Raw genomic sequence first — 13547 nt, forward strand, 5'->3', positions numbered from 1 at the left:
GCAATCTTGAATAACCGAGCCAAGCGTTGTGTTCGTACGCGCTTTTGTAATCCATGTTAGGAAAACACTTTTCGGAGTGCAAAAAAAAAAAATAATAACTTCAACTTCTACTTTTTATACTTTTTATACTTTTTCGGTTTTTCCAAATTGGTCTCAGTTTCGGTAATCATCATCGGTCTTATATTTCTTGCCAGCGAGCATTCTCTTCAGGTTTGCGAACAGAAAATAGTCGCTGGGAGCCAGATCTGGAGAATACGGTGGATGCTGAAGCGATTCGTGCAATTACACACGAAATTCGGATTTTTCCATTTTTTTCACGATAACAAAAGTAGCTACACTCTCAATGCTGTAACTCGCCAACCAATCGACCGATTGCTGTCAAATTTTGACACGTATCCATTGAAAGATGGTCCTTTGTGATATTCAAGTAGATTTTTTCAAGAGGCGCCATCTAGACGTCAAGCTTATGAATTTTTCAGCCGAACTTTTAATCTTCTCTAGAACGTACTTCTAAACTGAGAAGCCTGGGAACATCGTCATTTCAGATACTAGAGGTGAATGAATATTCGCGATTCGAGAACTATGTAAACATGGAGGATGAAATAATTTCAGAGGGAAATATAAAATACAATGATCGTTTGACAATTCTTCCGTTCAAATATTTTGGTAGTCCTAGGCATCATATCAAAAGTAAAAGGACGGTCTTGTACTTGTAACGAAGAACATAATCTATTACAATGCATGAATTGATCTTACATGGCAACTGTTCAAGTTTATTACTTACACAGCAAATATGTTGAATTCAATTGAATTCGAAAATTGTTTTATTCAATCAATAATTTAATCAATACAAACAAATAATTACTAAGCTAACGGTAGTCCCATGTCAACCTTGCGGTTATATCATAGATACAACTCACACATTTTTTTCTCGATGTTTCGTAACATTCCGTTTTTGCTTGAGCAGTGTCTTAATGTTTTGTCCGACACTGAATATTCGTTCTACCAGCACCAGCCCTTATTCGCATTCCTCAACCACATATCTTTACCAATAACAATCTAACTTTGACAAACCATAAAAACAACAAAAATGGCAATATTTGCATGTATCAAGCGTGTTTCATGTTTTTATGGGTTGTCAAAGTTATATTGTAATTGGTAAAGATATGTGGCTAGGAATGTGGAATAACGGTTGGTGCTGGTAGAATAATATATTGCAGACTGCATCAAATTACTCTACTGAATAGTTCATTTTGTATTTTCTTGGTTAAGTGGGACCAGTTTGTAACTATTCGAAATTTGGAATATATATATATATATATATATATACATATTTTTTGTTGAATATTTGTTGTATTTTTAGAAATTCAATTAAAAAAATTAGTTGTAAAAGTTTTTTTTTTGTTTTATTTCTTCAGAGATCAAAAAACGTCCGAAGTCCATGCCTATACACTAGAATGACTCCCTTAAAACTTCCTTCGAGACTGCCAATCTAACTTTGTTTCACGCAACAGTAGATATGGATTCCTAATCCAATATATTGAACCAATTGTTTGTTTACTCTTGAAGATGGCCGTACCCTGTTTGTTCGGAGGTCAAATATTTCACACTTTTTGACAGGAAAAGTTTGGTTTGGTTTGGCCTTCGATTATCAGCAGAGTGAAACAATAAAAACCATCAAACATTGAAAAAAATTGACTGAAATACCCAGGTAAACAGTAAGTAAACCAGTACTAAAAATGGTCTTAAATCCGCACTGTACCCACATATAGAATACTGAATAAATGCTTATTACACTCTATAAACCAATATAGGATGGATATAATAGGCTTTTTAAATGCTTCAGATACAGCCTTAAATAAGCATTACTAAAGCTTACTTAGGGCTAACTGAAAACGTCACTTGTGATGGCAGCCTTTACTAAGCAGATGTTTTTGATTCGTTTTTTTTCTAGGAAAAAGTCATCGAATCTATCGGGACTCGACAGATAACAAAAAAAAACATGTTGTTGAGGGCAGAAATTTATTATTCTAGTTTGAAATTATAAAATACCTAAAATGAATTGTATCCTAAATGAATTTGTCGTAGAATTAATTGTAGTGTAGGAAATTTGTTTGCTATAAAACGTAATCCATCAACGTAACGTAATAGTTCGCGTCAATCTACTTCCTATCACTGTTTGCACGCATACATATGCAAATAACAATTATAAAAAATTAGTGGGTTATATCTATGATATAACCGCAAGGTTCACGTGGAACTACCTTAGCTGAGCAATCATTCGTTTGTATTGATTAAATTCTTGATTGAATGAAACAGTTTCCAAATTCAATTGAGTTCAATATATTTGCTCTGTGAGTGAAAAAAATGAACAAATGCCGTGTAAAGTAAATTCATTTATTGTGATTGATTGTTCTTCGTTACAAGTAAATTTAATGACGGACCTTTTACGTTTGGTATGATGACTAGAACAAAATATATGTACGGAAGAATTATCAAACGTTTGATGAACCAGCCTAAGGCTGAAAATCTTTCCAATAAAGACAAAATAAATTATCAAACGATTATTTTATTTTACATTTTCCTCTGAAGTTTACATCCCAAAAGTGTACATACTTCTCGAATCTCGATTTTGCTTGAAACTGGGAAGTTCATTCGCTTCTAGTGGCTGCACGATTTTCCCAGGTTCCTAAGTTTAGAAGATCATGTTAGGACAGACATATTCCACTCTGCACAAAGGCAAGCGAGGACAAAAGTACTCGCAGTTTGCATTTATTTGCAGAGCCGATTTCCCCAGAAACCACGGTTTTGAAGTCTGTGTTAGGGAAACACATTTCAATCGGAACAAAAATACCCCCGATTTGTATGAATTCGCAATGCCGATTTCCCCACGCTTCATGGATTTGAAGTCTGTGTTAGGGAAACACATTCCAGTCGGAACAAAAATACCCCCGACTTGCATGAATTTGAAATACCGATTTCTCCAGGCACCTTGGTTTAGAAATCTCTATTAGGGAACACATTTCGGTGGGAACAAAAGCTCCCCCTACTTTCGTGTGTTCTTTTTCTTCTTTTTGGCTTTAAGAGGGTTTAAACTTTTCAGTTCACTCGCCTCTAGGCTCTTTCGTGTGCTTGCAATGCCGATTTCGTTGCTTGGTTTTAAAGTCTGTGTTAGGGAACATTTTTCGATGAGAACAAAAGTCCCCCTACTTTCATGTATTTGCAATGCCGATTTCCCCAAGGCTGCTTGGTTTTGATGGCTGTGTTAGGGAAACCGTAAATCGGGCCAATCAAAACGATGCAGTTAGGGCGTGTAGATAACGCCTAATATTTTACAGTTATTCAATTGTTTATCTAATGAAAAACAACATTTTGTTAGTTGCGATAGATGCGTAGAAATATTCCCTATCAAGTGATGCAAACATCTCTCCTATCCAGTACGAAATGTTCGAGCTATAAGCATTCGAAATCTTTCATTTTTTCCTGCATGTTCTGTGTTTAGGTTTTCATTTTACCCTCCATATATTCCGGTTAGACGTAGTCCCACGTCAAAAAATAGAATCCATTGTATCGATCACTCAGTCTGAATAAAACTATCGTAGCAGCAGGATATACCAAAATCGAATTTCTTCAGTTTTCCGAAGGTTTTACAACCACGTTTTCCTTGTCGGAGTGCCCGCGTACAGTTTCGTGCCTTGTTGAACAACATTTTTTCGCTCGAGCTTCTGGGAAGCTACTTCAACCTCAACTCTCGTCGCATGCTGTCAACATATGGTGCCGAAACCCGGGAGGAATTCCTACTCGTCGTTCGAAAAAGCATATCGTTCCGGATCTTCAGCCGTCGGTGAAATCGCACGTTGGATCTCGTCACTCTCGTTGGCCGATAGGCTGCTCCAAATCTCTCGTCGCACGTGCTCTGCAAGTCACCAGGAAGAAAAACTCCGGAAGGTTCGCTGAATCTGAACCTGTTTCGTAAGTTGAGGTTACGATCACCACGTGGACTTCGTAAGTGAGGCATCGAAATTGGTGGGTACTCTCAATCTACACTATATGAAGAAGAGTTCGAACAAAAAATCATGTATTCGGAAGTCTGTTCAACTGAAAAATCTGCATCGTAAACGGGAGAACTTACTTGGGTCTGCTTTACTTATCCAGAAGTTCAATGAAGCGTTCGAGGCTACTCAAGTTAATCAAGTAGCGATTCGTATTGAAAGGTTAGATCATTTGTGGGATAAATTCGAGGACACGGAGGATGATATTGAAGCGTTAGAGGATCAGGAGGACGGGTTCTCGGAGACTCGTCAGGAGTTTCAAAATTTATACTTTGAGCTGAAAGCATCTTTGGTTAGCAAGCTACCGCGCCCTGCTGCTGCACACCCATCTTCTCCCGATCTACCTCCACCATCTCGAAGTGTACCACATACTACCCAATCCATTTCAGTGAAGCTTCCAGAAATAAAAATCCCTGAATTCGGAGGCAAATCGGATGAATGGGTCGAGTTCCGTGATTTGTTTAAATCTCTGGTGCACACCAATACACAATTGTCGTCAGTTCAGAATCTTCACTACTTGCGCAGCTCATTGCAAGGTGAAGCATCTCGTTTGATCTCGTCGTTGGCGATCACTGCAGATAATTACCCCGTCGTATGGAAAACGATCTGCGACCGGTATGAAAACAGAAATTTTCTCGTGAAGCAGCATATGTCAGCGATTTTGAAGGTTCCCAACGTAAAAAGGGAATCAGGTTCAGCCCTCGCTGAGTTGGCTGATGAGTTTAATCGACATGTGAGCATTTGGAAGCGCCCGAAGCGCATTGGAATTCATTCGTAGTGGAGCGATTGAGTAGTTTGCTCGACGATAAATCGTTGATGGAATGGGAAGGACAGTGTGACGAAAATGCCGTCCCACAGTATAAAGACCTGTTGAGCTTCATTTTGAAACGGTTACGCACACTTCAGATGTGTAAGCCAAACTTAAGTCAACCAGTGACAAGTTCCATCAAGCCCAACCGTGGCAAATCTTCCTCTCACGTTGTTTCTGAGCGTGTGGTAAAGTGTCCCAACTGTAAACAGCCTCACGCAATCTCTCAGTGTGAGTCATTTTTGAATCTATCTCCGAAAACTCGATTGGACTTTGTCAAGAAGCATCAACTTTGCATTAACTGTCTGCGTGGAGGTCATTTGGCTAAAGACTGTCGCAGTAGCTTGTGTCGGACCTGTGCAAAGAGACACCACAGCTTACTACACCTTCCTCCCGTTACATCCGTTCCGAGCGTAGTAGACGAAGAGGCTTCTACATCCACTACTTGCATAGCAGTTGGTTCAGCAGATAACATCGTCCCACATGCGGGAAACTTGTTTCCGAGATCGGTAGCACCATCGGTGGTGCACTCACATAACTCACCACAGGCAAATGGGTCGTCGTCGGTAGTTGTATCGTTTCCGCATTCGCGCGCCGTTAATAGCCCCTCTCTCTCGTCGTCGGTTTATCCGTCTGAATCTAATGAACCACTTCCTTCTTGCTCTTACGATAGCACGATATTGCCCAATCCGATAGCCAAACCTCGAGAAACAATGGTGTTTTTATCCACTGCGTTAGTACGAGTACAGGACGCCAATGGTATTGGCCACTATGCCAGAGCCTTGCTCGACAGTGGGTCGCAATCCAACTTCATATCGGAGTCATTATGTCAGAAGTTGGGATTGAAACGCACTCGCATCAATATACCCGTAAGCGGAATTGGTCAAGCAACAGTCAGTGTACGTTATAGTGTGCAGGTTGCTCTCGCTTCTCGATTCGGAAAATTCGTACAGGATATAGATTGTTTAGTGCTCCCGAAACTAACTGTGAGTCTTCCTAGTTGCCATGTGGATATCTCGCGGTGGAACATTCCACGAAATTTACCATTGGCGGACCCAAAGTTCAATATTAGCCATGGAGTGGATTTGATTGTTGGGGCCGAACTTTTCTTCATGCTGATAGAATCCCATCAAATGATTTTGGCTGATAATTATCCTACGTTGCAGAAAACTTTGCTTGGTTACGTCGTATGCGGCAAGTATTCAACAAACATGGTCAAGACGGTGGCATTCCATGTGGCCACTGAAGCTGATTTAAACGTTCAACTCGAGAAGATGTGGGAAGTAGAGAACTTTGACGTTGGCAAGTCTCTCACCCCAGCTGAACAGGATGTCGAAAACCACTTTCTGCAAACCGTGTCACGCGATACTGAGGGACGATACATTGTTCGCTTGCCCTTCCGGGAATCGATGGCTCCCCTGTTGGGTGACGCCTTCGACCAAGCAGTTCGACGTTTGCTGCTTATGGAGAAGCGGTTTGTTCGGGACAAGGATCTGCAAGACGCCTACGTAAAATTCATGGACGAGTACGAACGATTAGGGCACATGGAAGTTGGTTCACGCGACGCGGGCCCACAATATTTCCTTCCCCACCATGCTGTTCATCGTCCGGAAAGCAGTACAACAAAAACTCGAATTGTCTACGATGCTAGCAGCAAGGGAACCGGTGCTCTTTCCCTCAACGACGTCCTTCACACTGGTCCCACGGTCCAGCCACCACTGCTATCCACCGTGTTGAATTTCCGGATGCCGCAGTACGTCTTCACTGCGGATGCGGAAAAAATGTTCCGCCAAATGTGGGTTTATCCAGAAGATCGGCGATATTTGAAGATCGTCTGGCGACGCGATCCCTCGTTGCCACTACAAGTGTACCAGCTGAAGACGGTGACCTATGGACTTGCGTGTTCACCGTACCAATCCGCTCGAGTACTCATCAAGCTCGCCGAAGATGAGGGACAAAACTACCCGCTCGCTGTGGAAATTGTGAGGAGTCGTTTCTATGTTGACGATGTTCTCGCTGGGAGTGACAGCCTCGAAGAAGCCACCGAAATTTGTCGCCAACTACGGGAGCTACTCGATCTAGGAGGATTTTCGCTCAGAAAATGGAGTAGCAATAACCAAGCCGTCCTAAGACACGTCCCCACTGACCTGTGGGAAAGTGCGCCTCAGATGGAATTATGTCGTTCGACGGTGACTGCTCTAGGTCTTCTATGGAGTCCACAAAGCGATTGTTTCGGCTTTAAGGTCCCGCAACTAGCAGACTTGCGAATTGTGACCAAACGCATTGTTGTGTCTGAGACTGCTCAACTGTTTGACCCTCTAGGTCTGCTTGGCTCAATAGTGATTAGTGCTAGAATGTTCGTCCAACAACTTTGGGCCAAAAACATCTCATGGGACGAAGAACTTTCTCCAAAAGACAGTGAGTGGTGGATGGAATTTCGAAAAGAGCTGGGCCTCCTCAAACAGCTTGATATTCCTCGTCGTGTTCTATCAAATCCAGACCGCAACTACCAGCTCCACTGTTTTTGTGACGCCTCTGAAAAGGGCTATGGCTGCTGTGTTTATGTCGTTGGTCCTGATGGAGAGGAGCATCTTACCAGCCATCTTTTGGTTACCAAGGCTCGAGTAGCCCCATTGCGCGGATTGTCGGTGCCACGTCTCGAGCTCTGTGCAGCGGTGGTTGGAAGTCAATTGGTGAACAAATTACGAAATGAGACGGACTTCTCGGGACCAGTTACCTTTTGGACAGATTCGACAGTAGTGCTGTATTGGCTTCGTGCTCCGCCGTCCAATTGGAAAGTGTTTACCTCTAACCGTATCGCCGAGGTGCAACGACTCACCAAGGGTTCCGAATGGCGACATGTTCCAACGGAACACAACCCAGCTGATCGCATTTCACGTGGGATACGCCCTAGTCAATTAAGGGAAGATATCCTATGGTGGTATGGGCCACCATTTCTCAAGCATCCGGTTACCTGCTGGCCTGAAGCACTGCCTAACTCTACGCCCTCTCGGATCTCGGAAGTAAATTCCGAAGCACGCCAAATTGTCGCATTAAGCTGCCTGGAGGTCGATGATTCTATTATCTCCAAATTTTCCGACCTGGGGAAGCTCTTGAGAACAGTCGCATGGTGCAAGCGATTCTCTTACAATATACGAAGGGAGGCTAAGGAACGTACCATTGGCAGACTGACTCCAGCAGAAATCGAAGGGGCTCTCAAATCACTTATTCGCTTGGCACAAGTAACTACTTTTTCCAGTGAAATAAATCAATTAACTACTAAAAATCAGGATTTCAAACGTGATGTCGTCAGTGATTCTAAATCGCCTCTAAGGAATCTCAATATTTTCCTCGACGACAATGGGTTACTTCGCCTGGATGGTCGTTTGGCAAACATGGATGGTCCATATAATACAAAGTTCCCCTTGTTGCTCCCGGCAAAACATCATTTGAGCTGATTAATTGCTCGATCATTGCATCTACGTACTGCGCACTCAGGGCCATCACTACTGCTTTCAACGATACGGCAACGATTCTGGCCTTTACGGGGGAGGCAATTAGTGCGTCGAATCGTTAGAACATGTATTACTTGCTTTCGTTGCTCACCTCCTCCTGGCACACAAAAAATGGCACCACTCCCAGCGGTGCGAGTTACTCCTGCTCGAGTGTTTTCGAAGGTGGGATTGGATTATTGTGGGCCATTTAACGTTCGTCCGTTGTATGGGAGAGGGGCTCGCGTCAAGATGTATGTCGCCGTGTTCGTTTGCCTGTCGGTGAAAGCGGTTCACGTCGAAATCGTCCCCGACTTGTCGTCCGCCGCATGCATTAACGCGATAAAACGGTTTGTTGCGCGACGTGGACGGTTAATCGAGCTCCGGTGCGACAATGCAACAGCTTTCGTCGGGCCGATCGCGAGATGCGTGAACTTCAACACCGTTACAGGCAGCAGTTCCAAACCGATAAATGGGAGAGATACTGCCTCGACTCTGGAATCACCTTTAACTTTATCCCAGCTCGGTCACCACACTTCGGGTGGTTGTGGGAGGCTGGGGTTAAATCTTTCAAGCATCATTTTCGACGGATTTTTGGAAATTCGTCATATGTGATAGACGAGCTAACAACTGCTGCCACTCACATCGAAAGCATCCTCAACTCCCGGCCTCTCACTCCCCTTACAGACCACCCCAACGACCTCTCCGTATTGACGTCCGGCCATTTTCTCATAGGGGAACCGATGTTTTCCATTCTCGAGCCCGATGAGTCCAACGTCACTATAACCAAAACGTCTCGTTTGCAGGAAATGCGTCGTGCTGTTCAAATCTTCTGGAAATGCTGGTCCAGAGACTATCTGACCCGCTTACATCAGCGCTCGAAGTGGAGGGGCGCTACCAAGAACATCAAACCTGGTGACGTCGTTCTTCTCAAACAGCCCAACTTTCCTCCATTCACATGGCCTCTTGGGAAGATCATCGAAGCTGTCGTCGGATCTGATGGATTGGTACGCGTTGTCCTTGTGCGAACCAGTCGTGGTCTCTTCAAGCGAGCAATCACAGAAGTGAGTGTGTTACCAATCGACACGGTGGAGGACGTCAACGAGGAAACCCGTAATAGCGACGAAGACCAAGCTGCCAATGAAACCCAGGTCGTCGAGGATGGCACATCGAAGCATCGAGAATAGTTGAACCCGATTGGTTCAACGCGGCCCGGTCTGTTGAGGGCAGAAATTTATTATCCTAGTTTGAAATTATAAAATACCTAAAATGAATTGTATCCTAAATGAATTTGTCGTAGAATTAATTGTAGTGTAGGAAATTTGTTTGCTATAAAACGTAATCCATCAACGTAACGTAATAGTTCGCGTAGATCTACTTCCTATCACTGTTTGCACGCATACATATGCAAATAACAATTATAAAAAAATAGAATCCATTGTATCGATCACTCAGTCTGAATAAAACTATCGTAGCAGCAGGATATACCAAAATCGAATTTCTTCAGTTTTCCGAAGGTTTTACAACCACGTTTTCCTTGTCGGAGTGCCCGCGTACAGTTTCGTGCCTTGTTGAACAACATTTTTTCGCTCGAGCTTCTGGGAAGCTACTTCAACCTCAACTCTCGTCGCATGCTGTCAACACATGTATTTAATGGCCCCACACAGATTTATTACAGCCATTTTATGGATGATATTAATATATCATTTATTTAGATTTATGGCGCACTGTTTGGAATGAGAAATAATTGTTCTATGAAAATTACATTACGAGATTCGAAACGAGGTACTTCTGCAACATGCATGTTTCTCTGTTGGGTCTTTGCTATCTGGACTACTGTTGATATATATAAATGAATGGAAAATAGTCCTATTTTAATAACCGCGCTCAGATACCTGCTCAAAACGTTCATGTATGTGTGAGTCTGGAAAAAATGGTAGCATTAAATGCGCATATAGGGCTTCCATTAATGCCTATTTTCATATGTTTTATCCTAATGTTTGTAAGCTTTATATGGTAGTACTAAATGCGCATATAAGACTTTCATTAATGCTTATTTTCATTAATGTTTATATTAAACTGACCACAAAATGTCCCGCGTAAGATTTCGTCCCACGAAACGTCCCGCATTTGGCCAAAAAAAACGAAAATGTCCCGCGATATAAATATATTTCAATATCACAATTTGATCTTAAATGGATAAATTTTTTTGATTTTCTTAAATGGATAAACCTCAAATAAAACTTTTATTCGACAGACTGTTCAAGAGCGCTTCTCATGCATCCAAAGATTAATACGTTGAGCCGGTTTCATCGCACCGACATTAGGCTTTTTGTTTAGAGAAGGTCAACTGGAAGCGACAGTAACAAAATTGGAAAATGATTTTTATAAAAGTCCCCTATTGTTCCGCAGGGATCAACGTGAGTCAGACGAAAAGTTCATCTTTGGTCCCTTAGCTCGGTCAAGGGCTCAACGTTTTAAATAAGCCGAAAGAACTAGTGTTTACTCGAAAGGAAGAGGCAGAGTTGTTTGATAAAGTATCGTAAATGGATACTGGGCGGTCTTACGGAAGTTGGCCTGAACCTGAACCATGGCCGATGAAAAGATGTATATCGGCGTGTTATTTTACCTTTTCGTGGCTTTGGTGGTCGTCTGTCTCTCTATTTTGGCCCTTCTCCCAAAAGTTTTCTAACGGGCGCAGCTGGGGAATGTTGGAAAGGTTGGTGGTCTTCGCGACAATGTTTATCTTCAGCCGATCCATCCTCTAGTGATCTTTTGGCATAATGGGCTGATCACTGGTTCGGCATAAAGACCACATCACCTTCCCAGCTCCAGCAAGTACTTCGTACTATATATTTCCCCGTTCACCACATGACTCGAAAGAAGAGCTGCTTGGACATTCCCTTCACGTCTGTCAGAGAAGGACCTTCTTCGAGAACTTGATGTGAATGATATATTCGACATCATCGCTTACATGGGGAACGTAAAGTACCCGGTCCCCTGCCATTCGTTGAATTCTAGCATCAAGTACGTCTCGTCTTTCATTATGAGTACGAAAAGAAGTTTTTCACTTCTTTCGCCGGAAATAAGTTTTTCACCAGCACCTCAAGCTACTCCTTCTGGGTGATTGCCTGCTGCTCAGATACGGCCGGACTCGTCTGACCCTTCCGCATAAAAATGTCCATTTTGGTCAGATTCTTCTCCACCATTTGGCCGGTTGCTTCGATCTCCCGGCTTAAAGAACGGCAAAGAGATGATTTTGTAAATACCAGATCGGCTATATCTGGCGGACTCATAGTGCCTCAGGATGCCCAACTCCTTCGCTGCGGGGTGGAGCTTACAATATGGAAAAATCATCAAGTTGCTTGACAGTGCTGCTGCTGTCAATCAACAACCTTGAATCATTTTTGTTGTAGACTTAATAAACGTAAGATTTAAAGAAAATTTGTTCCTATAAATTATCTATCATCGCCATCCGAAATTAGTCCATTTTTTTGAATGCATACATTAACACTAAAATCGATTAAGAATGATTTGGATTTTTCGAGCATTCCATTCGGTAATGTGAAGAAAATTGTAGAATACGAATCGTACTTGCCAGGCGTAAATGCTCTGATTGAGCGAGTGATTTTCGGGCGTAAACAAAATATAAACCACCGAAAAATCACTACTGAGTGCCGATACTCAGAAATAAATAATACTGATCAGTTTAGACTCGCTGAACTATGGTTTATATTCACATAAATATATACATAACGTTTTGTTTTTTTGTGTTCCGCGTTAGACCTCTGAAAATCTGGTCACTTTAGTTTATATGCATTAATAATGTTGAAGTAAGGCCTATAAGCATCAGATATACTGCCATTTGGTATTAGATAAACTGAATTAGTGCTATAATAGAGCTATACGTTAATGCTTATGGTTACTTGGGTAGTTAACGTAACGTAACCATGTACTGACAGGTTTGACGAACAGATCGAAAAAAAATATTTGGCATTCAATATTTGAATATATAATTATCGTGTTTCATGTCGAATATATTTTATTAGTAAGGCAAGTCGGGATGATTTGGACCACCCCTTTCTCTCGAATAGTACGGGCCAACTTGGATTTTCTATTATGTCGTTTCTTTCTATTGTTGAACCGTATGTACCTAATGTAAATAAACTTTAGTAATATTTGACATGTGGAGGGAAACGGTGGCATGAACAAAGCAAGCACTTCGATTGTTAGAAAATGTAAGTTCTTCGATCGTGGTTTTAAGGTTTTCTTTTCCGCCGTTTTTGCATTCTGTGTTGGGTGATATGGACACGTTTCTATGGGGTGGTTTGAGACTATTCTTTGGTCTAATTGATCCCAGTTGCCGCGGAATTCTAAAAAAGGATGGACAGACAACGTTGGAAAAAGAAAGAGCTTGAAAGAGCAACACAAGCTACCATAGACGGATTTTCTTTGCATAAAGCATCGAAAGTGTTCGAATTAGAGATGGGCGAAACGGTTCATTTCAGTGAGCGGCTCAGAGCCGTGCGCTCAATGAAAAGAGCCGGCTCATTTGAGCGGCTCGGCGGCTCTTTTCAAGAAGCAGTTTATTCGGGTATGAGACGTAAAAAATTAAGCTTGAAACAATAATTAGTGCAGAGAATAGAAAAAATAATATTTCACAGAAGATTTTCTCATATATATTTCTATTAAAAAAATCTTCATTAAACATTTTGATTTATGAACATTATTTTTTCAATGTTTCCTGACGTAAGTCTACTACGTCTTTCACTACAAACTTGTCCTGCTTTCGAAAAAATTCGCTCACATGGTACTGAAGTCGCCGGAATACATAATATTTTCAAAGCAATTTCGTAGAGCCGCGGATAGATAGATTTCCTTTCCTCCCACCAAAGCAAAGAGTCGCTTGTTCTCAGCAAATATGGCTCCACTAAATATTTATCTAACTCAGCTATTGCAGCAGCTTCTGGATCATGTGGAGCTTGAAGATTGCCAACCAATGCATCAAACTCTTCCCATACAGATGACCGCGCTTCATCACCAACGATTGGTGCTGGTTCTGCAGGCGTGTATTCTATGGATGTCATTTTTAGCGTCCTTATCAACGACTGGTATGCATTGTTGTACTTTATATTATCCCCAAAACCTTACTGCTTGAAGCGCGGATCTAGCAGTATTGATTGGGCTACCAATTCG

General features: G+C 42.1%; 3 protein-coding genes across 3 annotated transcripts; all 3 read left to right on the forward strand.

Annotated features, from left to right (window-relative positions):
• Nucleotides 1-4050: 4050 nt before the first annotated feature.
• On the forward strand, nt 4051-4830 carry LOC129781642 (uncharacterized). The gene has a single exon (XM_055789262.1). The coding sequence runs from the start codon at nt 4051-4053 to the stop codon at nt 4828-4830; it is 780 nt and encodes a 259-aa protein (XP_055645237.1).
• Nucleotides 4831-4868: 38 nt separating this feature from the next.
• Nucleotides 4869-8318, forward strand: LOC129781658 (uncharacterized). The gene has a single exon (XM_055789263.1). The coding sequence runs from the start codon at nt 4869-4871 to the stop codon at nt 8316-8318; it is 3450 nt and encodes a 1149-aa protein (XP_055645238.1).
• A 458-nt stretch (nt 8319-8776) lies between these two features.
• Nucleotides 8777-9538, forward strand: LOC129781674 (uncharacterized). Its single transcript, XM_055789264.1, has one exon. It carries the CDS (start codon nt 8777-8779, stop codon nt 9536-9538), a length of 762 nt encoding a protein of 253 aa, XP_055645239.1.
• The last annotated feature ends 4009 nt before the right edge of the window (nt 9539-13547 follow it).

This window comes from Toxorhynchites rutilus, chromosome 1, assembly GCF_029784135.1.
Source record: "Toxorhynchites rutilus septentrionalis strain SRP chromosome 1, ASM2978413v1, whole genome shotgun sequence".
Classification (NCBI taxonomy): domain Eukaryota; kingdom Metazoa; phylum Arthropoda; class Insecta; order Diptera; family Culicidae; genus Toxorhynchites; species Toxorhynchites rutilus.